Here is a 26,154-nt window from a genome sequence, read left to right on the forward strand (position 1 = left end):
AGATTACAGGCATGAGCCACTGCTCCTGGCCTAAACCTAAACTTTTAATAACAGGTAACATGCATATAGTGCTGATTGTTGCAGTAAGTTATCTGATCTTCACAAATCCCTTATAAATTAGATTACTATTTCCATTTACAGATGAGGAAATAGGCATAGAATTTAGATAACTTGCTCAAAGTCACACAGCCAGTAAATGGTGGAAACTGACTTCTAATTTATACAGTTCCAGTAATGAGTTTCTGCTCTTAACTCCCCCAAACATACTACCTCTGAAGCATATAGGTAGGAATAGCAACTGAGCACTGTTTGTCCTCTGGCCATTATCCTGAACCAAAACATGGTTAATGCTAAGCAGTCAGAACAAAGCCATTAACTCTGTCTCCATGCTTTCTGTGGAGGTGTTGTTAAATTATATATTCTGTAATCCACTAAAAAGCAAAACTGAGGTCAGTAAAAACAGATGCTGTGTGTTATATAACCAACTGAACTCTAATACAAAGTACTCAGAAAATTACAAGTCAATTGGGAAAAATAAGAAAGGCTGTAAAGGATATGAATATCAATTGACAAGTATGTAAGTGCTTAAAACAGTATTGGAGGCCAAGCGCGGTGGTTCATGCCTATAATCCGAGCACTTTGGGAGGCCAAAGCAGGAGAATGGCTGAAGCAGGAGAATGGTGTGAACCTGGGAGGCGAAGCTTGCAGTGAGCCAAGATCACACCACTGCACTCCAGCCTGGGTAACAGAGTGAGACTCCGTCTCAAATAAAAAACAAAAAACAAAAAAAGTGTTGTATGCTTAGTAAGCTCTACAAATGTTGGGTGTTAATAAATATAAACAGAACTTTATAACAAAAGTGAGAATACACTACCTTTTATATAACTTAACCAAATTATTAGGCTACAAAGGAAATCGCAAATAACGCATTTGTTCGTTTTATTTAGAAATACTTATCAAAGGCTGAGGCAGGATCACTTGAGGCCAGGAGTTTAAGACTAGCTTGTGAGACCCTGCTACAAAAATAAATAAATAAAAATAAGCTGGGAGTGGCAGCGTGCTCCTGCAGTCCTAGCTATTCAGGAGGCTGAGCCCAGGAGTTTGACGCTACAGCAAGCAATGATCACACCACTGTACGCCAGCCTAGGCGACAGAAAAAGACCCTGTCTCAAAACAAATTATTGAGTAGTTCTAACCTCTGGACACTGTTCTAGGAACTAAGGCTATGGTAGTAAACAAAATAAAGTTCTCATCCTCATAGAGCTTACTTACAAGCCAAAGAAACACAAGGATCAGAAATATACACGCACATACACATGTATTTGTGGACTATATTCACTTAGAAATTGACAAATTAAAAGCCAGAAAAATGTATACAAACTGAACATTTGGAATACCTGCAAATTTAAATAAGTAATTTAAAAAAAATTTTTTGAGACGGAGTCTCGCCTGTCAGCTTCAGCCTGGAGTGCAGTGGTCGGATCTCGCTCACTGCAAGCTCCGGGCCCTGGTTCCCCGCCATTCTTCCTGCCTCAGCCTCCGAAAGTAGCTGGGACTACAGACGCCACCGTACCCGCTATTTTTTGTGCATTTTTTACTAGAGACGGGTTTCACCGGGTTAGCCAGGATGGTCTCGATCTCCTGATCTCTGATCCCGCCTGGGTCCTCGCCTCCCAAAGTGCTGGGATTACAGGCTTGAGCCACCGCGCCCGGCCAAAAAAATTTTTTAAAATATGGTACTCTTACTACAGTGCATGACACATGATAGATGCGTAACTATATTGAATGAAATCAAATTGGAAATACTGAATGTTTTAGAGTGATTAGCAGGAAGATCAGAAAAGTATGTGCAGAAGAAAATGTATAACCTTAAATGAATTCATTAGAAATCCAAACAAAAAGAAACTAGTGAAACAAATACAAAATGTAAAAATTACTATAAAAATGGAAAGCATTGATCAGTACAACCAAGTAACTCAAAAAGCAAAAATATTTCATGGAATCTGTTTGATTAGCAGAATGACATTATGAATCCAAGGATGTGACTTGTCTAATGACCTAGCTTGAAGGACCAGACTAATAGCCATACAGGTTACCTTAAAAATGGTATTAAAAATCTACTCTAATAAGGGCAGCTGAAACACAAATTGCAGTTCCCAGGCTCCTCTTCTCAATCAGCTGATGGCTGACAATGATGTGGCAGAGGAGATACCCTGACCAAGAAGGCAGAGATATGGGTCCAGGTCTTTACTTCCTCTAGCAAGGTACCTTGTGAGGGAGGCCCTGCTATAGAATGTCCTATTTTGCTATGTGATAAAAATTACTGACTAGATAAACTTTAGGTTTAACCTTTTCATGTTTAAGATGCTTCAGTTTCTTGAAATTAGTATTTCTGCTAAATATGTGTAAAAGCGACTTGTTTCTGCTTGTTATGCTTTAACTATAATAAAAGTTTTGCTTCTCTAACAGAAGCAAAATTGGTTATTAGACAAAATATGGACGTGACTTTCAACACTTACTTTAATATCTTTAGGGAATGTCCAGATACTCTGTATTAATCTCCTTTGCTTTCTCATGTTATTTCTTTGTATCTTTCTTTTTTTCTTTTGCAGTATGATCATAATGGAGGAAATAAAAGTTAAAATGCAAAGCCATTATTTTTGCTATTTGTAAATTTCAAACTCTTTTCAACACTGAAACATTTTTAATTATGTTTTTTAGTTTTTTTGTGGTTTTTTTTTTGTTTTTTGTTTTTGAGATGAATTCTCACTCTGTCTCCTAGGCTGGAGTACAATGGTGCCATCTTGGCTCACTGCAACCTCCACCTCCCGGGTTCAAGTGATTCTCCTGCCCCAGCCTCCTGAGTAGCTGGGATTACAGTTGCCCACCACCACACCCAGCTAATTTTTGTATTTTTAGTAGAGACGGGGTTTCACCAGGTTGGCCATGCTGGTCTTGAACTCCTGACCTCAGGTGATCCACCCACCTCGGCCTCCCAAAGTGCTGGGATTACAGGCGTGAGCCAGCGCACTTGGCTTTTTAAAGTTATTTTTAGAATTCCTGTTTATCACTAAGATACTTATATTTTGGATACACTCCCCCAATTTTTCACAGTGATGTATCATGCTTATCTTATATTTTAATTAATACAAAATTAGTGCACTTAAAAGTCAGCATTATTTAAGGTATGAGCATCTACAGGTGGAATGTGATTGAAATTGTCTAGATAATTCCTCTGAAAATAGAAATTATGGAAACAGTAATTAGGGTCTTGAATTAAAATCCCTTCAAAAGAAGTATTTTGTGGCTTAGTTTGGGTATGGATTATGAAAACATTCTTCCAGAGAAGAACAAAGCATAAATCTAAGCTTCCCCTGCTTAACTTTGGAAACTGTGGGTTCCAGATTTCAAGTAAAACAGTCACTAATTCTGTCATCCATGTACCAGTTTTTGAAAAAGCATGTTTTCTGTTTATCAGTGGGATTGAAGTGAAAGTATATGATTTATTTTCAAGGATATGTCTGATTTTTGGATAGATGTTTGCTCTATCTTGTCTTTTCTAAATATTGATATGAATACAGCAAAAAATCAGTTTTGGATATTTGACTGAATTTATGGTATGATGTGAATTGAAAAACTTTTTAAATGCTTAAATTTAGTTTTTAAGAAAGATTGGCACTATTTCGTAATTTTTACCAAAGCAATTTATTGTTCATAGTGTGTTATTTAATTGTCCTTATTAAATGAAAACTATGGAGGTTGGATTTGGAAACAGAAAACACCTGAAAACTCTCAATTGATCTCAAACAAATAGAGATCAGTTGTAATTTCATCTTCCACAGTCATACTTTTTCTAAACTTTGACTTGGAATTATGGTCTTTATGAGCTCTATTTTTTTTAGTCTTTGGCTTCTGAAACTCACAGGATTGAATTTCATAACGTTCATTACAACCTTGAAACCACTAAGTTTGAAGCAATGGTTTTCTTTCATCAGTTCCCCATTCTTGATGTTTAGTTGAAGGTCACTCATCAGCTTGTCAGTGGAATGCTGTGGCATTGACACTGTTCTCTGAGAACATTTGGTAGTACATGGATTTACTCCTGAGGCAAAGAATAGAAAACTGAAGAACTTTTTGTAGCATAGAGGCTTTGCTTTATATTCTTAGAAAGTAGGCTGGGCACGGTGGCCCATGCCTGTAATCCCAGCACTTTGGGAGGCAAAGGTCGGTGGATCATTTGAGGTCAGGAGTTTGAGACAAGCCTGGCCAACATGGTGAAACCCCATCTCTACTAAAAATAAAATTAAAAATAGCCAGGTGTCTGGTGGCATATGCCTGTAGTCTCAGCTACTCGAGAGCCTGAGGCATGAGAATCACTTGAACCTGGGAGGCAGAGGTTGTAGTGAGCCAAGATTGCACCCCTGCACTTCAGCCTGGGCAACAGAGCAAGACTCTGTCTTAAAAAAAATAGTAATAAAAAAGGAAAGTAGATAGTTGGTTATACTCAGAAATTACCCAGGAAGGAGGAAGAAAAAGGTGTTCAAATTCCTAGGTTCTGAGAATGTTTATCTTCAGGTCACCAGCATCAAAGGAAATTTCAAAGTAAGTGACCCTTTCATAAGATTTAAACCTTCTTGTCCTTTTTCATCTAGAAACTATTAGTTTTTATTGTCTTTTTCTTCAGATGATAGAAGATGTTTTGGGAGAAGGGTCAGTCTCTGCCAGTCGGTTCAGTAGGTGGTTCTCTAACCCGAGCAGATCAGGAAGCCGATCCAGCAGTCTTGGGTCAACACCACATGAAGAGCTAGAGAGACTTGCAGGTAAAATGGCTTCAGATTCTGCCCTTGAAGGTAAACCTGGGTTTTTCCCTGATACGGTTCATTTGTCTTCATTAGTCAGGAGTCGATTAGGGTCAAAGGGTCTCTGGACAACTGAAAAGCTTTCAATTTGTGTCCTTTTAATATTGTTGAAGGGGCCGGGTGCAGTGGCTCATGCCTGTAATCCCCGCACTTTGGGAGGCCAAGGCGGGCGGATCACCAGGTTAGGAGTTCGAGACCAGCCTGGCCAACACAGTGAAACTCCGTCTCTACTAAAAATACAAAAATTAGCCGGGTGTGGTGGCAGGCATCTGTAATCCCAGCTACTCGGGAGGCTGAGGCAGGAGAATCTCTTGAAACCGGTAGATGGAGGTTGCAGTGAGCCGAGATTGCACCACTGCACTCCAGCCTGAATTAAAGTGAAACTCCATCTCCAAAAAAAAAGAAAGAAAAATACAGTTGAAGGCATGTTTCTTTACTGGAACAGATGAATTTTGAGTATGTTTATTTGCAATATCAGGTCTGGAGCAAGCCATCCTCTCTCCTGGACAGAACTCGGGGAATTACTTTGCTCCTATACCATTGGAAGACCATACTGAAAATAAAGTGGATATTTTAGAAATGCTACAGAAAGCCAAAGTGGATTTGAAACCTCTTCTTTCTAGCCTTTCTGCAAATAAAGAAAAACTTAAAGAAAGCTGTAAGTGTTTATAATTTTTTAGATATCTGAAAAAGTCTAGATGTTCAGTCTTCAGGCAGTTGGGTCTAACATACCTCTGTTTCCTAAAAAGTCAAATATATATTGGGTTTTTGTTTAATGTTCTTTTTTAAAAACTCATGTCATCAAAGAATACCACCTCTTTGAGAATCTCACAGTAGGTCATGAGCCCTATGAGAACTTTTCCTATAAGTTCTTACCTAGGGTCTGGTTATAATAATCCAGTGAATGTTGAAAACAAACTCCAGTGAATGTTTTATTCCTCCAGAGCATAACTTACCATTTCCTCACAAATCTGCCCTAGTCTTCCATATTCTTGCTTAGGCTATAAATCCTCAACATAAAAACTTAGTGATATACTGACCACAGTGCAGGTAGGAATCTTGGCAATGTTGGGCTATCTGGGATTCTTGTCCCAGGTAACAAGTCTCCTAGAAGACTCATATCCTTCTGCAGGATGCACAGCAGGATCTTGTCAAGTTTTAAAGCATAGCACCTCATATTTGTGATCCCCCAGTATCTAGCATCTAAACATTTTAGGTTTAGTTTATGCCATCTCTTAGTACACAATTTGATTTTAAGTGTTACTAGTTTGTCTATTTTTGGTGTCAGTCTTTTCTGACAGTCTTATCTCAATTTTGAAATAAATTATTTTCATCTTATCTATCATACTAGCCAAAGAGAATTCCTACCAGATATCTCTTTGCTTGATTTAACCTGGACATTCTCAACTTCTCAGCACATTCAGGGGTTGTGCTTTCCGTGGAGGAGGTAGAAGCAGGTCTGAAGGGCTTGAAGGTGGACCAGCAAGTGAAGAATTCAACTCCCTTCATGGCAGAACACCTAGAAGAGACCTTGAGTGCTGTAACCAACAATCGACAACTCAAGAAAGACGGAGACATGACTGCGTTCAACAAGCTAGTGAGCACCATGAAGGCAAGTGGGACTTTGCCTTCTCAGCCCAAAGTCAGCGTAAGTATCTGGCACAAACCCACCCTTTTCTTCTTTTTTTTTTTTTTTTTTTCCTTTTTCTCCTTTTTCCCACCACAATAAATGGATTTTTAAAAAGGTATTCTGAGTAAGTTGGAAATTCTTTAGTAGTCATTTGGTCCTTGATGCTTTTGTGTGTTCCTTAATTATTAATACACTATTCGTTACTGGAGAAAGCAGGCTTGTGGTTAATTTATATGTATTGTGGGTAACAGTATAAAGATTAAAAGATTCAGTCTTATGTAATGCCTGTATAACTTTAAGTCACTGCTAAAATGAGGTAAAAAACCATCTTTTTGGATGACCTCCAGAGAAAATTTTGTTATTCAGCTACTTAAGTTCATATACTTTACCGTATTTGTATAGTAAAATCTTTATTCACATCTTCTTATTATTGCCAGATACCAGGGATTACCTGCTTTCTTACAGCCATAGAAATCATTTGTAAAGTATCTAAGATGGGGCTGGGCACAGTGGCTCACGCCTGTAATCCTAGCACTTTGGGAGGCTGAGGCAGGCAGATCACCTGAGGTCAGGAGTTTGAGCTGGCCAACATGGTGAAACCCCATCTCTACTGAAAATAACAAAAATTAGCCAGGCGTCGGGGCAGGCACCTGTAATCCCAGCTACTTGGGAGGCCAAGGCAGGAGAATTGCTTGAACCCGGACAATGGAAGTTGCAGTGAGCCGGGGTTGCGCCACTGCACTTCAGGCTGGGCAACAGAGTGAGACTGTCTCAAAAAAAAGTAAGATGGGTTTGTCAAGATAATTACATTCTGTTAATTTACTAAGGGAAAAAGCTGTGGCTCCAAATTAAAAACAAAACTTGTAGGCATGAAGTTAGGTTACAGGGTGACACAACTGCATATCACCTTGTAAATGCAAGTGTTTATAATAATCTGGTCTTTGTCCTAACAATTTTGAGAGGGTAGTTCTCACCCATAGCGTATGTGTTAATATCACTTTCTCTTGATACAAACTAATGGGGAGGCAGGGTAGATATGAATAATAAAATCATAAACATGGACTTATTCTAGTTGCTAAGTTCTAGCAAATTTACCAAATTGAGTTTTCCCTCTTTTTTTTCCTGTTCCCTGCTTGCTTTGGAACTTACCAGTTAGCTAAGATGCAAATAGCAATAGCTGTTTGAATCATTATGCCTTACACCGAAAGAAAGCAACTGACTTTTAGCATTCCTTATCTGACCAATAGTGCTAGAGATGTCAACATCCTCAGACAGAGATGCCATTATTCCTTAGTGCCAGGACCGACCTTCTACCCTTGAAAGGAGGCACCTCAGATAGGTAGACTGACTTCTTTGTATCTGACCACACCATACCAGTTGCAGGAGAATGTCCCTGTAAACTGCTTTAGAATTATTTTTATACAAAGAATTATTATATACAAATACTTTCAAATGAAGACCAAACTGAAAGACGGTAGACTATCCTATTTTCCTTTCTTGTTACCTTTGTGTCTTGGTAATTGGGTGCTGGCTGCAATGGTGTGGTTCATATCTTGTAATTAGCCTCTTTCTTTTGGTGTGAGCAACTAAAAATATGGAAGGGGGATTCAGCAGTTTACCTGATGTTTTTCCACATTTTATTGTAGATATGATTCTAGGATTTGATATTAACACAATTTACTCTTGAGTTGTAAGGGCAATTGGTTTGATGTTGGGGTTTTAGTACTCTGAAGTATATCTGGTTTTAGCTGAGCAAATGAGCCTCAAACACCTGCCAAAGGGATAGATGACACATATTCAAGTGGCTAGGCAAAGGCTAAGACAAACTCAGCTAACAGGAAAGAACGCAACAAGGAAAGTAATGGAATAAGAATAGCAGGTGTTATCTCAAAATATTGCTCAATTTGCATGTTAAGTCATGGTTTACTTTTTGAATTTAGCGTCTTTAATTACTACTGCTGTGTATGTTTTGTATACTATTTCTGATCTGCCTCCGTCCATTTCGGTTGTCATATTGGTTCATCCAAAAGTAATACATGCTGGTTCAATCTAAATTATATTTTAAATTATAGATTCTATCCTCTAAGTATAATAAGCCATGTGGTATAAAGTTGTCTATTTGTTTTCATTAGATGGAAGTAAATGACTCTTAAAGAGATTACTTATAAAATAATCTGCCTTTAGTCCCAATTCCAAAATCAACAATAAAATACTTGGGTATCCTTGGGCTATTTGTCATGCCTAGACACTGCTTTGGACTTTGACAGCTCCATCTAGGGAAAGGGAAACTACACCAGAGAAAGCACTTCACGCAGAGCTAAATGGGCATAGGGATGTCCTGAAGTGCAGGAGGGAACTCCAGGCTGGATGCACAAAATGTAACCACTGGCCAGACCTGGTGGTGTACACCTATAGTTCCAGCTACTTGGGAGGCCAAGGTGGGAGGGTTGCTTGAACCCAGGAGTTCAAGGCCAGCCTGAGAACACAGCCTGAAGAACATAGACCTGTCTCAAAAAAAAAAAAAGGCCGGGCGCGGTGGCTCAAGCCTGTAATCCCAGCACTTTGGGAGGCCTAGGCGGGCGGATCATGAGGTCAGGAGATCGAGACCATCCTGGCGAACACGGTGAAACCCCGTCTCTACTAAAAAATACAAAAAAACTAGCCGGGCGAGGTGGCGAGCGCCTGTAGTCCCAGCTACTCGGGAGGCTGAGGCAGGAGAATGGTGTGAACCCGGGAGGCGGAGCTTGCAGTGAGCCGAGATCCAGCCACCACACTCCAGCCTGGGCGACAGAGCCAGACTCTGTCTCAAAAAAAAAAAAAAAGTAACCACTACTGCTTTAAGAGTAGAGGATTTGAATTTTGCCCTGTATGTGATACCCATTTTGGAACAGCTCGCTTAAAAAATAATAAAGTTGGCCGGGCGCGGTGGCTCAAGCCTGTAATCCCAGCACTTTGGGAGGCCGAGATGGGCGGATCACGAGGTCAGGAGATCAAGACCATGCTGGCTAACACGGTGAAACCCCGTCTCTACTAAAAAATACAAAAAATTAGCCGGGCGAGGTGGCGGGCGCCTGTGGTCCCAGCTACTCGGGAGGCTGAGGCGGGAGAATGGCGTGAACCCGGGAGGCGGAGCTTGCAGTGAGCTGAGATCCGGCCACTGCACTCCAGCTTGGGCGACAGAGCCAGACTCCGTCTCAAAAAAAAATAAAAATAAAAAAATAATAGTAATAATAAAGTTGCTGGGCGCAGTGGCTCATGCCTGTAATCCCAGTACTTTGGGAGGCCAAGGCGGGCAGATCACGACGAGGTCAGGAGATCGAGACCATCCTGGCCAACATGGTGAGACCCCATCTCCACTAAAAAGAAAGAAAAAAAAAAAATTAGCCGGGCGTGGTGGCACGTGCCTATAGTCCCAGCTACTCAGGAGGCTGAGGCAGGAGAATTGCTTGAACCCTGGAGGCAGAGGTTGCAGTGAGCCGAGATCGCGCCATTGCACTCTAGCCTGGGTAACAGGGCAAGACTCTGCCTCAAAAAAAAAAAAATAAAATAATAAAGCTTAAATTTCCTGAAATATGAAACTCTGAAATATAACAATTTTGGCCAAACCTGCATGTTGTTTACTACGATTTTAAAACCATATGTGTAGGCTGGGTGTGGTGGGTCACATCTATAATCCCAGCACTTTGGGAGGCCAAGGCCAGAGGATTGCTTGAACCCAGGAGTTCAAGACCAGCCTGGGCAACATGGCAAAATCCCCTCTCTACAAAAAATATAAAAATTAGGTGGGTGTGGTGGCATACACCTGTAGTCCCAGCTACTCAGGAGGCTGAGATGAGATGATCGCTTGTGCCTGAGAGGTCAAGGCTGCAGCAAGCCATGATCGCACCACTGCACTCCAGACTGGGCAACAGAACAAGACCACGTCTCAGAATTATATATATGTGTGTGTGTGTGTGTATATATATATATGTATGTGTGTGTGTCTCCAATAAATTTTGTTAGAGGTAATGGGTAGCAAGAGTTGTCTCAACTAAGTGTTCCCTGGTTTCACCATTTTTCCCCCTTCTTTTGGTCACAGTGTTAGAAACCGGGAAATGGACTTACGGTTAGCATAGTGAGGATCTCTGAGGGGACTTTGCATGTACATGCGAACAGTCTTTCCATCCCCAGATCTTTTTTGGGACCTATGTGATGAGAGCGGAACAAGTTGGTCTAAGTTTTCTGTGACTTGAGCATCATTCTTCTATTAACTCCCTAGGAGTACTTTATGCTTTCATGTGGTCCCCAATCAATCTGTAAGTTAAGTGAGTTAAGAAAGTTAAAACCAGTTTTCTTTTGACTTTTTTAGCGAAACCTTGAAAGCCATTTGATGTCCCCTGCTGAGATTCCAGGCCAGCCTGTCCCTAAGAACATCCTGCAGGTACTTCACAATCTTATACTGAGGCCTTGGAGTCTTGAACAGTAGTCTTCTGAACCAGTTTTGTTTAGTGGTCCAGCTTTGGGTCTTAGAAAATGATCTATGTTGCCTGGCAATCAGAGATGTGATATTGTTGCCTGACATAGTTTGGTGCTGCTGTTAATCTTAATGGGCAGGGGATGCGGGGTGGCTAAAAATGTTGACAAACTAAGCCTTGACTTCTAGTTTGCTTTGTAGTTTCTGTGGAACTTAAAAGTATCTAGCCAGGCACGGTGGCTCACACCTGTAATCTCAGCATTTTGGGAGACTGAGGTGGGGGGATCACCTGAGGTCAGGAGTTTGAGACCAGCCTGGCCAACATGGAGAAACCTTGACTTTACTAAAAATACAAAAATTAGCCTGGTGTGGTGGCACATGGCTGTAATCCCAGCTCCTTGGGAGGCTGAGGCGTGAGGATCACTTGGACCCGGTAGGCAGAGGTTGCGGTGAGCCAAGATCACATCACTGTACTCCAGCCTGGGCAATAGAGTGAGACTCTCAAAAAAAAAAAAAAAAAAAAAGGAATCTCTATTTATAGCACTAAGACAGAGCAAATGTTGCTAGCCGAACATTCAGAGAAATGTGTCGCATGTACACATGCCAAGTCCTTCAATTGAGCATGAGGGAGATCCATCTGTGGCGCTCAAAAGTTAATCCATAATTCACAGCCTCTGAGTAGAAGGAAGAACTAAGTTCACAGGGATTTGGCTTTTCTGCCTTTAGGAACTTCTGGGTCAACCAGTTCAGAGACCTGCTTCTTCCAATCTTCTGAGTGGCCTTATGGGGAGCTTGGAGCCTACAACATCTTTACTGGGCCAAAGAGCACCCTCTCCTCCCTTGTCACAGGTGTTTCAAACTCGAGCAGCCTCAGCTGACTACCTTCGCCCAAGAATACCATCACCAATTGGTAAATATACTTATTTGTCAAAAAGAAATATGAATTTATGGCCAGGCACGGTAGCTCATGCCTGTAATTCCAGCACTCTGGGAGGCCGAGGTGGTGGGCAGATCACCTGAGGTCAGAAGTTTGAGACCAGCCTGGCCAACATGGTGAAAGCCCATCTCTACTAAAAATACAAAAACAGCCAGGCGTGGTGGTGCATGCCTGTAATCCCAGCTACGTAGGAGGCTGAGACAGGAGAATCGCTTGAATCCGAGAGGTGGAAGTTGCAGTAAGCCAAGATCACACCACTGCAATCCAGCCTGGGCGACAGAGCGAGACTCTGTCTCAAAAAAATAAATATTACACTTTTGGGGGATGCGGGAGCAAAGGTGGAAGATATCTTATTATCAGCTGCTCTTCTAGGTGAATATGTTCATGTTATAGATTTTTTTTTTAATTGAAATCTAACTGATCCAACTCTTTAGTCTTATTCCTTATTTTGGGAATTCAATCCAAAAAAAGTTAATTTGGCTTCTTAAATTTTTCTTTGATACAGTAGAAGTCAGTGTAGTGGTTCTCTGTGAAGCTATTGAGTTTTGATAATCCACTGTTAAGTCTTATGGCTAATTAGGAATGTGACTGAAAGAAAAGTTCCAGAAAGTGTCTTAGCAAAGTTTTTACATGGAATGTCGTAGTGTTGTTCCTGCCATCGTAAGCTACTTTAGGCTGCTGGCCACTCTGGTTTCTGCCAAACAAACCTTGAGAGGCATTTTTTGAAATCTTCCGTCCACAGTCAAACAGATAGAATGAAGAGAGTGTGTACTCTCACAGCAATGGTGTCTGCTTTAATACCAGATGGCTTAGTGATAATAGGACAAATTGCTGGCTAGAAAAGCTCTTCTCTCCCAGAGAGAGGTCTTGGCTTTAAAAGGAGCAAAGCTGATGGCTTAGTTGAGAAGCAATTTAGACAGTGCTCTGGTTGAGGTCCACATAGCCCACTGTCAGGGCACAGATGGAGAGGGACATCTGTCAGCCCAAGAAATCAGTGCTTTCCAAGAGATGGCGTTCAGCAAGAAATGGCATGCATTAATGAAAATGCCTCCCTGATGCACACATACCATCTTGGTACTCACTGAGACTGTAACTTTCCTGACAGGTTTCACACCAGGACCACAGCAGCTACTCGGAGATCCATTCCAAGGCATGCGCAAACCCATGAGCCCCATCACGGCCCAGGTCAGGCTGAGCTCTTTCTCAACTCAATCTCTTGCTTGCCCTTCACCCTATTGGTGCATGGGGAGTGGAGAGCTGAATTGTTGTGATTCTTAAAAATGGTTTTGAGGCCAGGCATGGCGGCTCATGTCTGTAATCCCAGCACTTTGGGAGGCAGAGGCAGGAGGATCACTTGAGCCCAAAAGTAAAAATGAGCCAGGTATAGTGGCATGCATCTGTAGTCCCAGCTACAAGGAGGCTGAGGCAGGAGAATCACTTGAGCCCAAGAGTTTTGAGACTGCAGTGAGCTACTGTACTCCAGCCTGGGTGGCAGAGTGAGACCCTGTCTCTAAAACCAATAAATGGTTTTGATCTATATTTCAAGCTCAGTGAAGGTTAGACAATTTGCTGAATAATTCAAGTAATAAAATTGTTAATCTTGATCACTGTGATGGCAGCACAATTTAGTGAGGTTTGCAGTATCTAACTTTTCTCAGCTTCTGTTTAACTTACCTTTCTAAGAGTGAAGAGAGACCTTTGTAGAAAGTATGGTGTCCTCACTCTTCTCCTGACCCTCCCCTCTCCTTTTCAGCAGATGAGCCAGCTGGAGTTGCAACAGGCAGCTTTAGAAGGGCTGGCCTTGCCACATGACCTTGCTGTACAGGCAGCAAACTTCTACCAGCCTGGTTTTGGCAAACCACAGGTGGACAGAACCAGAGATGGATTCAGAAACAGGTAAATTACTAATCCTCATGTGGAGATTTACAGATAAGTTTTCCTGAAACTAACAAATTACTTATCTGCAGTATAATTCTGTTGCACATACTGTGGTATGTTGTTCAGTATGTGGTAGAAATTCCATCCCAATCCAAATCAATAGAACAAATAGATTAAATAGAGAAAATACGATTAAATTCTGCAAGGCATAGGGTTTTCATTCTATATGGTTTTATTTCCGTTCTTGATTTATAAATGACTTTTTTTCTTTGAGTTTGCTAATTAGCTATATGGAAGGGATGCTGCTTGCCTAATTTACCTCACAAGATTGTTATGAGTAAATATATTTTAAAATTTTAGGAGGTTTCTACCAGTTAAACAATTCATTTTTACAAATGCAACTAGCATAGCTCCTTATTCCTTTTCCCACAGATCCAATGTTCTTACCAAACTCCCTTGATGCAGGTTTGCTGCATCGACAGTTTCTTGGCCAGAGCTGATGGGTTTGTTGATGAGACTTGTTAACAAGTAGATTGCAGAGTTCACTCTCCTCCTCTTTTTCAATAGTTGCAACAAATGGTAAAATGAAATTATAAGTTGGGGAGAAAACGGAAAGGGGTGGCAATGTTATTTTAGTGTAAAATAAAACAGACAAAACTATATAAAACAAATGTGTAGCTTACTACAAGGCAAACTTCCTTGTTAACTACTCAGAGGGCCTTCATGTGCCCTGTACCAGTAATACCCGTTTTCCTCCTCAGAACTCTCCATTGTCCAGCCTTTAAAAGTAATCACTACCTCAATTAAAAATAAGTAATTTATCACCAAAATACACATCCCTGAATACTATAGTTTAGTCCACCCTTAAAATACTTGGTACTTAATGTTTTGATGTGATTCTTAAAGTTACTACCACAGTGCCTCAGTGTTTTGCTTCACCTGTTAACCCTTTCAGAAGACACTGAGACCAGGAGATACCCTTACACAAGCACATCCTATTTATAGCACCCTTCAACCAAAACAGAGAGCTCCAGACTGGTCTGCTGAACCCCTCACATGCTTTCTCTCTATAGCATAATGCTGTTACCTAGTATTCATTGATGTGATTTGCGTCTTTCAGAGTACTTTTAACTTTTTTTTTCTTTTTTCTTTTTTCTTTTTTTTTTTTTGAGACAGTCTCTTGCTCTATTGCCCAGGATGGAGTGCAGTGATGCAGTCTTGGCTCACTGCAACCTCCTCCTCCTGGGTTCAAGCAGTTCTCATGCCTCAGCCTCCTGAGTAACTAGGATTACAGGAGTGTGCCACCACGCCCGGTTAGTGTTTTGTATTTTTAGTAGAGATGGGGATTCGCTATGTTGGCCAGACTTGAATTCCTGGCCTCAAGTGATTCACCTGCTTCGGTCCCCAAAGTACTGGGATTACAGGCATGAGCCACCACACCTGGCCCAGAATTTTATATGATCTTCACATCAACCCTGTGAGGTAGATGAGGGGAGGTACATAACTGCATTTTACAGATACAGAAAACAGCTTTTTACAACATGGCTTACTCAAAACTAGCAAGCATATTTGAGTCAATGTCAGTCTAGCCTTCATGTTTTGGATCAGCGTCAGCCTCTTAGGTCCTCCCTGTGTACAGCTGTGTCCCTCCAACAAACATGCCTTTCCCCTTACCTTGCTTTTTAAAATTGTATTCATCACTGTCTAGCATACTATTTATTTTTTGTCTCCCTGCCTGTAGTAACCCCACTCCATCCTGCAGCCCCAAGAATATAACCTCCATGAGGCCAGAGATTCTTTTTCTTTTATTCACTGCTATATTCCAGGAACCTGGAACAGTGACTGTAGCAGGTGCTCAAATATGTTTACCAGAAGGAATGACAGGTCATGTGGAACCCCCAGTTTGGGGTTCATTTTTTAGTCACTCAGAATAGTACTGATCTGTCTGCCCGTGTTGTCATATACACAGTCACAGCATGGCGGCAATGGGGGTACTAACTAGAAAGAAGCCATGAATTTAGATTTTCCATCTATCAGAGAACTTCAGGTCAGTGACTACACTTGGGTCTTGACCTTTGAGGCCTGAGATCAATCTTGTGTAGACCAAGAGTGGTCCTAAAATAGCTGAAACTGTTGATTCTGTATTTGATTTGAATGAGTGTCACACAGAGCATCAGTTCTATGCCAGGCACTGCGCTAATTATTGCTGCTCCCTGCCCAGTGAAGCACAGCCAGCCCTAGAATGAAGGCCCATCCTAGCGCACCTCACTGGTGTAGTCTTCAGTAAACTATACACCAGCTCTGGATAACCCTATAATTCCAAGGCCCTCCCAAGTTCCTGTACCTGTTCCATCTACCTGAACTGTTGTTCTCTATCTTCAGCTTCTTGTTGATCACACCCAGTGGAATGCAGCTTCTTTCCCAGGAAGCATCCCTGCAATGCCTGTTATTCCTTCTCACCCCTCCATTTTCCCATTGTACTTTGTTGGTGCCTACTATCTACATGCCTTGGTTTGCTCTAGGTGATTGTTTTCCCCACTAGACTGAGAGCTCTTACAAGGCTGAGATCGTGTTTCATTTTGCTTTTGCCTTCCCTCAGAACTTAGCATGTACTTTTGCATATGTTAGGCCTAAATGCTTGGGAAATTGAATTGGATAAGGGAAAGGGGATGTTAAAATTCCTAGGCTGGTCTTGAGTATTATATGGTTTTAAGACTTGAAGTTAAGGAGATTTAGGCCGGGCGCGGTGGCTCCAGCCTGTAATCCCAGCACTTTGGGAGGCCGAGGCGGGTGGATCACGAGGTCAGGAGATCGAGACCATCCTGGCTAACATGGTGAAACCCCGTCTCTACTAAAAATACAAAAAACTAGCCGGGCGTGGTGGCGGGCGCCTGTAGTCCCAGCTACTCGGAGGCTGAGGCGGGAGAATGGCGTGAACCCGGGAGGCGGAGCTTGCAGTGAGCCGAGATCGCGCCACTGCACTCCAGCCTGGGCGACAGAGCGAGACTCCGTCTCAAAAAAAAAAAAAAAAAAAGAAGTTAAGGAGATTGGGGTTCATGCTGATAATTGGTTTGTTCACAGGCAACAGCGAGTGACCAAGTCACCAGCACCAGTGCATCGAGGGAATTCCTCTTCCCCTGCCCCTGCTGCCTCCATCACAAGCATGGTCAGTGACCTTTAGTGACTGTGAAGGACTTAAAGGCTTCTCCCTGTTTGGTTGTGCATGTGTTGTACCACTGTGTGCCCTAAATGTCCTCGAGTTCCTTCCACAGGAATAACTGACCTAGTAGTCTTTCATACCTATTAGGTTTTTCCCCTTTAGGACAGTCTAAGTCTTAGGATTTTAATGAAGCCCCTATATTGGGGAAAATATGTTCCAGCAGAGATGATCATGGGCCAGGGCACACGAGGTGATATAGTATGTTCAAAGAAATGAACCAGGTGTGAGGAGACAGGAGGACAATAGTGAGAGAGAGGAGGTGAAGTGGACAGAGGTGACTGGGTCAGACAGTGGCGAGTGTATTGAAACTTGCAGAGGAGTTCACAAATTCGGATTCACCATTTCAGGTCTCAGTGATACAAACTAAGGCTGGAACAGAAGGGTTTGCTTATATGCAGTGACAAGTCTAGTTTTAAAACTTTATATCATTTATATCATTAAAAAATGTTTCATTCCAGCTGGGTGTGGTGGCTCACACCCGTAATCCCAGGACTTTCAGAGGCCAAGACAGGTAGATTGAGTTTAGGAGTTCAAGACCAGACTGGGCAACCTAGTGAGACCGTGTCCTCTACCCCTAATACAAAAAATTAGTCGGGCATGGTGGTGCACATCTGTGGTCCCAGCTATACTTGGGAGGCCGAGGTGGGAGGATCACTTGAGTCCAGGAGGCAGGGTTTGCAGTGAGCCAAGATCATGCCACTGCCCTCCCTAGTGAGTCCCCATCTCAAAAAAAAAAAAGTTTCATTCCCCACAGATCTTTATCATCCAATCAAAGCTGATAGAGAAGGAAAAAAAAACTTTGCAGTGTGCTTCAGAACCCCACATGGGTCTTTGTACCAGTGACCTTGAAGGCAGCAGGGTTTGGAAGGAATTTTTCTGTTTGTAAGTCATGCCCTGTCTCCTGCCATCAAAGATATGGGGTTGTTTGGTGAGAAAAGGCAAATGCAAAATAAAATCACCAAAGTAGAACTAGTGAAGAGATAAGAAATGACTCCAAATGATTAATCCTGATGGCTGAGGAGACTATTGAGATAAATTTGACTTTTCTGGTAGCCAAGTTAAGAAGGGAAGTATTAGGAGTATGGAGTAATTCTGGTTAATCCTGATGGCTGAGGAGACTATTGAGATAGTCTAGTAGCCAAGTGAAGAAGGGAAATATTAGGAGTTTGGAGTAACTTTGGTTCTGACATTGTCTTTGAAATGTCTTTTCACAGAAGGAAGGTCTGCTGCTCCAAGTTATATTTCTGGCCATGTTCTTTCTTGCCAGCCTAATCCCAGGCTGGGAAGTGGGTAATGCAGAGGCTGCATAGGCATGTCCCCATTATCACAGAGTTGTAAGCAAGGGATAATGTACTTGGGACACTGCCTGTTTGCCCCATTCTGTTTTTCCTCCAGCAGCTACAGAACAGAATACTAGAGTTGGCCTTTGCTACCAATGTGGGGACTCTTTGTTGAGTAGATTGGCCAGTTAATCCTGGCTTAGTATTACAGAAAGGCACTTAGAGAATGTGCTAATGCCAGTTGTTTTTCTCTGCAGCTTTCTCCTTCCTTTACCCCTACCTCAGTGATTCGTAAGATGTACGAGAGCAAAGAGAAAAGCAAGGAGGAGCCAATATCTGGAAAAGCAGCTCTTGGTGACAGTAAAGAGGATACTCAGAAGGCCAGTGAAGGTACTGCAGAGCTGTTAAGGGCACTGCTCAAGAAAGTATATAATGGAGAGAACATGGGCCTGAGTGCTGTGCTGTCCAGCCTGATATTATATACAAAGCCCTGGGCAAGACCACTAGCTTCTCTGGACTATGGTTCTGTGTCAGTGAGAAGGTTCTGTGTGACAGTGAGAAGAATTGCGCCAGCTCACAGTTGCTCAGTTGCTTGAAATTCTGACCAATCTAAGAGTGCTACTACTAGACGGGTAGAATGAGTGTTAGTTTAGAATCCTTAGTTAGGCTTCAAAGTTGAATAATTAGTATACTTATTTGGCAAATTAGTATAATTCAGCTAGTTTTACTTCTGAAAGATTATATCCAGCCTGTGGACTTAAGTGTCCAACATAGGAAACATGTGAGAGGCTTTTAGGAGTTGCACAGTAGGGATTGTGAAGGACATGGTAACGTGCGGATTCTAAATTAGGGTTTACACAGGTGTTACAGTATAGATCTGAGAGATTTTTGCCTGTGTTTGAGAAGGCTTGGGGTGGGTGGTGGGGAGGAAATCTTGTTGGTACTATTAAGACAGTTTGGTTATTTGGCCACACTCTAATTGCCATTTAGATTTTGTTGTGATGGATTTGCATAATCTAGGCCATAGCCGTTTGTGCAGAGAAGGGTTCCCAACAATTCATCTTCTGGTCCTGTTTATTAAGCAAATGATGGTTCCTACTGTGTAGTTCTCTAAACTTGTTAAGGGTATCAGATTAGAATTGTGACCTTAAGAAATGAGATTTATTAGACCAGTGGGAGACTACAAGTGTTTGGGAGAAGTTTACCAAAATATTTCTTGTTTGGATCCTCACAGAGAACCTCCTGTCCTCCAGCTCTGTACCCAGTGCCGATCGAGACTCTTCTCCCACTACAAATCCAAAACTGTCAGCGTTACAGAGGTCTTCGTGTTCCACCCCACTGTCCCAGACCAGCCGTTACACCAAAGAACAAGATTATCGACCTAAAGCAACTGGGAGAAAAACACCCACCTTGGCATCCCCAGTTCCTACAACACCTTTTCTCCGCCCTGTCCACCAAGTTCCCCTCGTCCCCCATGTCCCTATGGTTAGGCCTGCTCACCAGCTTCACCCAGGGTTGGTACAGAGGATGCTGGCCCAGGGAGTACATCCACAGCATCTTCCAAGTTTGCTCCAAACTGGTGAGTTTCCAGCCTGACTTGGGTGTCATTTTGTGGGCCTAGGGGACAATTATTGGCATTGACGAAGTGCTATAATGTGGGAGATTTCCATCACTTAGAAAGATGTTACTAGAGTCTCCCATCTAACTAGCAGGCAGTGGGTCCAATCCAATCTCCTAGTCCTTTAAAACATTAGGAACCTAGCTTGAGGATTTTTTTTTTTTTGTAGAGACAGAAGTCTCACTCTTGTCTCCCTGGCTGGAGTGCAGTGGTGCGATCTCAGCTCACCGCAACCTCCGCCTCCCAGGTTCAAGCAATTCTCCTGTCTCAGCCTCCCAAGTAGCTGGGACTATAGGTGCACGCCACCAAGCCCGTATAATTTATTTTGTATTTTAGTAGAGACAGGGTTTCACCATGTTGTCCAGTCCGGTCTCAAACTCAGAATCCTAAGCTCAGGCAATCTATTCACCTCAGCCTCCCAAAGTGTCAGGATTACAGGCATGAGCCAGAGGAATTTTTTTGTCAGAGTCTCGGTCTGTCACCCAGGCTGGAGTGCAGTGGTGCAATCTCTGCTCACTGCAACCTCCACCTCCCAAGTTCAAGGTCCCTGCCTCAGCCTTCCGAATAGCTGGAATTACAGGCGCCTGCCACTATACCTGGCTAATTTTTGTATTTTTAGTAGAGACGGGGTTTCACCATGTTGGCCACACTGGTCTTGAACTCCTGACCTTGTGATCTGCCCGCTTTGGCCTCCCAAAGTGCTGGGATTACAGGCGTGAGCCATTGCGCCTAGGCCTTCATTCTTAACAAAATTCCAGATCAGCAAAACTGTACAGTGAAGCTGGAAAACTTCCAGGTAGCATTAAGACTACTCAGCTGCTTGCTTTTTCTGCTGAACAGGTGTGCTTCCTCCTGGGATGGACTTGACTCATTTACAGGGAATATCTGGCCCTATCCTGGGTCAGCCCTTTTACCCTTTACCTGCTGCTAGTCACCCTCTCTTAAACCCTCGTCCTGGAACACCTCTGCATCTGGCAATGGTGCAACAGCAGCTACAGCGCTCAGGTAGGTTCAGGAATTTGACAGGTGAGTTTGGGACAGACTTACGGAGTCTTAAAGCTTTTAGGACTAGTTTTCAGTGGACATGAATTAACATTCATTCTTTAACTTGTTCTAAGTTTGGGACAAGAGTGTAACCAGAGAATAAGATGGAGTAAATTGACCTCTATGCAATTTGGGATTACTGTTCCTGCAGTCAGTGGGAAAAGTCAAGTGTGCTCTGGCTTTGTCCTTTGCCTGTTAGGAGAGAGGGCTGATAATCCAACAGAGGTTCAGCATCCGGCCTGCCCAGGGTATATGCCCCCTCACCAGTTAATGTTGCTGCTTCTATGATGTGGTTACTTGCCCTGAGAAGTAGCAGTCATGTCATCCAGGGTAGGTTTTCAATACTGGTAGCTTCTGAATAGCTCAGCTTTCCATGATACTGTTTCTGGCATTGTTGGTATTTTGCAAAGGAGTTTCTATCTAAAGAAGCCCTAGAAAAAATCCTCTAGTAAAGATGATTCTTTGGATAGGGTTTAATGAAGCAGGGTCTAACAAACTTCTTTCCTTCTCATGCTGTGAATGATAACCCTTCTTATCTCCACAGTTCTGCATCCTCCAGGCTCTGGTTCCCAGGCAGCAGCTGTCAGCGTTCAGACAACTCCTCAGAACATGCCCAGCCGGTCGGGCCTGCCCCACATGCACTCCCAGCTGGAGCATCGCCCCAGCCAGAGGAGCAGCTCCCCTGTGGGCCTTGCCAAATGGTTTGGCTCAGATGTGCTACAGCAACCCCTGCCTTCGATGCCTGCCAAAGTTATCAGTGTAGATGAATTGGAATACCGACAGTGAGCAGGGCAGGCAGACTCAACTAAGCCCGGACCTGTGGTGGCACCCTGGGCAGGACCCTGCTTCCTCATCTCGGGTTGGTTTATGGGCTTTTACTTTGGAGCACTCTGTGTGAAGCTATTTGGTGGAACCCATGCACCTGGTGTGGTCCGCATTATGATGGAAGGATCTTAACCAGTCGAGTGGAGTGTACATTGAATACAGGATGCACAATGTTGTCAATCCTGGAAATGGTCTTTCTTTTTTGTAAGATATGTGAATGAAGTGTTGGTGTCCTCACCAAGAGGTGGCACCTAAGGGTTCTGAGGAAATAAATGTATAGACCCTTATGTACAGACCTGTGTATAAACAACTTTTGTATATACATATAGGATAGCTTTTTTGAACTTATACAGCTGTACATAAAAGTAGCTGATATTAGTTAGGCCTGTGTCAACAGTTTGGATTTTTTTCACTTGTACATTTGGGATTTTCTTTTGGTTGATTAAAATTGCATATGCTAAGTGTGTGAATGAAGTAACTGGCATTGTTGTTGTGTTTATTTCCTCTCTGAAACCCTTCCTAATTTTGTTTGTTTGGAGAGAGGGTCTCACTGTGTGTCGCTCAGGCTGGAGTACAGTGGTGCAATCGTGGCTCACTGCAGCTTCAACCTCCTGGGCTCAAGCGATTCTCTCACCTCAGCCTCCCAAGTAGATGAAACTACAGGCACACACCACTATAACTTTTTTCTTATTTTTTGTAGAGGCAGGGTCTTACCATGTAGCCCAGGCTAGCCTTCCTAATTTCTAACCAGCCAAGCTATGCTCAGTATGTTCCTTTAGGGAAGTGATCTGAAAAAGTTTAAATTTTTCTTTAAAACCCATAGAAATTGGGCACTGTGGCTCACACCTGTAATCCCAGCACTTTGGGAGGCAGAGGTGGGCGGATCATGAGGTCAAGAGATCGAGACCATCCTGGCCAACATGGTGAAACCCCGTCTATACTGAAAATGCAAAATTAGCTGGGCATGGTGGTGTGCACCTGTAGTCCCAGCTACCCAGAAGCCTGAGACAGAAGAATTGCCTGAACCTGGGAGGCAGAGGTTGCAGTGAGCTGAGATCATGCCACTGCAACCCAGCTTGGTGACACAGTGAGACTCCATCTAAAAAAAAAAAAAAAAAAGTAAATTGGACTCTCTTGATTTAGGAGAAATCAGCTATGGCCTTTTTCCTTGAGCTTTAAAGACCTCAACGGGTCAGTTTACACTGGACTGACCCTATAGATAGCGTAGCCTTGTGGCTAATACCAGGATATCTATAGTGTAATTTCCAAGATTAAACTGACCTAGTGAAAACAATTTATTAAGGAATCATCTATTACATATGGTAGTTTCGCAAACTAAATCCTGTTTACTGGGGCATCCTGTTTCTCTAAGCTCAGAGTTCTGATTCAACCCACTGAAGTCTAAGAATTTCCCTTAAGACTCATGCATTAATTGACTCCTTGTGTTCTGTATCACGTTCCTCACAATTGTTTTATTATTCACCTTAACTATTAGTACATACACAGCACTGACGGATAAAGATTCTACAGAATACAGTACGGTTGTGAGTCCCCTTTCCTAACTGGAAGTTTTTCAGTCCTGCTATGCGGTTATACTTATTTCCCATGCTACTCAAGTTAATTTACCAGAGTTGTAGATATTTGTCCATTTAGGACCATTTTAGGACTCCATGCTAAAGGGTCAGATAATGAGGTGAAGGTCAAAGTGGTTGGATTTTTGACTACAAGGGTAGTACAGTCTTGAGCAGCCTGAGTCTTGAGTGTTAGGGAATAATGACTATAAGCCTGGAACTGCCCACCCTGCCCTGTACTTGCAGGAATACAAGAATGCAGGTCACCTTTCAACAAAACCTGGCTTTGTGGATTATGCATGAAGTCAGTCTCTTCCTGGTACTTTCCTTTCAACCTCATTAGTAATCCCCTTCCCCCATGCTATTCACTCCATGTAATTCCTCAGCTTCAGAAATAGACCCTATGTTTAGAATTTTTGGCAAATGCTTTCTGGTTTCCACAGGTGCAAGCTGGAAAGCAGTCCCAAGTGTCAATGGCAGAATACCGATGCCTGAATCCAGTTCCACCTTTCCTGTGTATCCTCTTCCACTTACCTTACTTCCCCTTCATGTTGAACCAACGTTAATAGGTGCCAGGTAAGGAGGACTGGTTTGAAGCTGCTAGTAAAGGCTTCCTTTTCAGGCTAGAAGCTAGTAGGACAGAAATGGGTACCATGCAAAGAGCAAAGCCATTAGCTGGTGATTGGCAAAATGGAGGCAGAAGGAAATAAGGGAGTGTTGCTAAGAGTATCAGCAGAAACTAGACATACAGGTTTTAGCAAAAGTATTTTGGCAAACCGACTAGAGGAAGCAGGGGTGAGGGATGAAGGCAAAAGACACATGAATGCAGTCTTCAAGGAGCTAAGACCTTGATGTAGGATGAGGGCAGAGAGAAAGGGATGTCTTTGGAGAAACTTCTGATGATCTCTTGCAGGCATGAGATGAGTTCAGAAGCAATCAGTGCTGGAAGGATATGCAAAGATATGCAAAATAAAAGTTAAGAGAAGCTAAGGATATAGAAGGCATCCTGAAAGTAAAACAGCTGAGGGCCACAAAGCATATAATGGAAAATCTGTTAAGCTGGGGAGGTCAGTGGTAAAAGAAAGTGTGAATGAAGTGAACAGAGAATGCAGCTAGGCCTTCCCCTAGGAGATAGCTACTGAGTGTCTTATAAGCCAGACTATTAAGAGGAAAGGTAAGTGTGAGGTCCATTGGCCTTTTGTTGTGAACTATGAGCATAAACACAAACCAAGAATGACAATAACTTACAGGGCTAAATTCTGGTTCTTCAATAATTCTATTCCCTTTACCAACAATTGATTCAAAAATAGATATGTGGCTGGGCGCAGTGGCTCACACCTGTAATCCCAGCACTTTGGGAGGCCAAGGTGGGCAGATCATGAGGTCAGGAGATCGAGACCCTCCTGGCTAACACGGTGAAACCCCATCTCTACTAAAAATATTAAAAAATTACCCAGGCGTGGTGGCGGGCGCCTATACTCCTGGCTACCTAGGAGGCTGAGGCAGGAGAATGGTGTGAACCTGGGAGGCACAGCTAGCAGTGAGCTCATGCTGCTGCACTCTGGCCTGGGTGACACAGTGAGACTCCATCTCAAAAAAAAAAAAAAGAAAAATCCAGGTGAGAGACCATGGTGGACTGGACATAAAGACCAATGGTCACCCAGGCTGGAGTACAGTGGCCCATCTTAGCTCACTGCAGCCTGGACCCTCCAGGCTCAAGCAATCCTCCCACCTCAGCCTCCCAAACAGCTGGGACTACAGGCACGCACCACCATGCCCAGCTAATTTTTTAAATTTTTTGTAGAGATTGGGCCTCGCTATGTTGTCCAGGCTGGTCTCGAACTCCTGAGCTCAGGTGATCTTCCTGCCTTGGCCTCCCAAGGTGTGAGCTACTGGGCCCAGTCCCCTCTGCCCATATTGTTACCCACCACACAAAGATTTTTATCAATCAATTTTACATAATCAGAGCAATCCCCTTAAATTCCTATATTCCTAGCTCCCCAAACATCTGATTATGTCCTTAGTATCCTCTCAAGTAGTCCTGACACCAACCCTCCTCCTAAACCTCCCACCTCCATACATACACATATGTGAACACACAAACCTGCTTTGATCACACCAGTTGCCTCGCTTGCAACGTTCTGCCTTCACACCTTTGCCCAAGTTATTGGCTGAGGCCAGGACTTCCATGGGGATTCAAGCAGAAAGGCTGGGTTATGGAAAAGAAGGCATTTAGTTGGCCAGGCGCAATGGCTCATGCCTGTAATCCCAGCACTCTGGGAGGCCGAGGCGGGCAGATCATGTGAGGTCAGGAATTCAAGACCAGCCTCACCAACATGGAGAAACCCCATCTGTACTAAAAAATACAAAATTAGCAGGGCATGGTGGTACATGCCTGTAATCCCAGCTACTCAGGAGGCTGACACAGGAGAATCGCTTGAGCCCGGGAGGCGGAGGTTGCGGTGAGCGGAGATCACGCCATTGCACTCCAGCCTGGGCAACAAGAGCGAAACTATCTCAAAGAAAAAAAAAGAAGAAGAAAGCATTTAGTGGCCCAGCTGGCAGCATTTCAGCTCAACATTCAGCCCAACACTGATGATGTACAGCTGTGCTCTGCATAGGGCAGACAGCCCAGTAAAAGGCTGGATGCAACAAAAGCCAAGAGTCATTGAGTACTTATACGTCAAATACTGTGCTAAGCAATTTATAAGTACCTATCCCTACATTACTGACAATCACGACGGCAGAAAGTAAGTGCTATTACTATCCCCATGTTACATGAGGAAACTGAGGCTCATAAAGGTTGGGTAATTTGTTCAGGGCTCCACAGCTAACTAGA

General features: G+C 43.0%; 1 protein-coding gene and 1 long non-coding RNA gene across 11 annotated transcripts in view; one reads left to right on the plus strand and one right to left on the minus strand.

Moving 5' to 3' along the window:
* The window catches only part of EIF4ENIF1 (eukaryotic translation initiation factor 4E nuclear import factor 1), a 59,160-nt gene extending 36,938 nt beyond the window's left edge, over positions 1-22,222 (plus strand). For 4 of the 10 annotated variants that reach the window (XM_009217126.4, XM_009217128.2, XM_009217129.3 and 1 more), the window contains exons 8-19: positions 4,685-4,820; positions 5,338-5,517; positions 6,275-6,507; positions 10,838-10,909; positions 11,669-11,852; positions 12,985-13,064; positions 13,633-13,775; positions 16,839-16,923; positions 18,515-18,647; positions 19,492-19,836; positions 20,716-20,880; positions 21,464-22,222. In XM_009217126.4, the coding sequence (XP_009215390.2) occupies positions 4,685-4,820; positions 5,338-5,517; positions 6,275-6,507; positions 10,838-10,909; positions 11,669-11,852; positions 12,985-13,064; positions 13,633-13,775; positions 16,839-16,923; positions 18,515-18,647; positions 19,492-19,836; positions 20,716-20,880; positions 21,464-21,705 (1,998 nt within the window). In that variant the 3' untranslated portion in view covers positions 21,706-22,222. 10 annotated transcript variants of the gene reach the window in all.
* On the minus strand, positions 6,264-13,636 carry LOC103888309. Its single transcript, XR_001892227.2, has 3 exons — positions 13,554-13,636; positions 10,594-10,782; positions 6,264-6,378 (listed from the first exon to the last, which is right to left on the minus strand). It is a non-coding gene; the product is annotated as an uncharacterized LOC103888309 (long non-coding RNA).
* Positions 22,223-26,154: the final 3,932 nt, after the last annotated feature.

The sequence above is a fragment of the Papio anubis genome, chromosome 16 (genome assembly GCF_008728515.1).
Source record: "Papio anubis isolate 15944 chromosome 16, Panubis1.0, whole genome shotgun sequence".
Classification (NCBI taxonomy): Eukaryota; Metazoa; Chordata; class Mammalia; order Primates; family Cercopithecidae; genus Papio; species Papio anubis.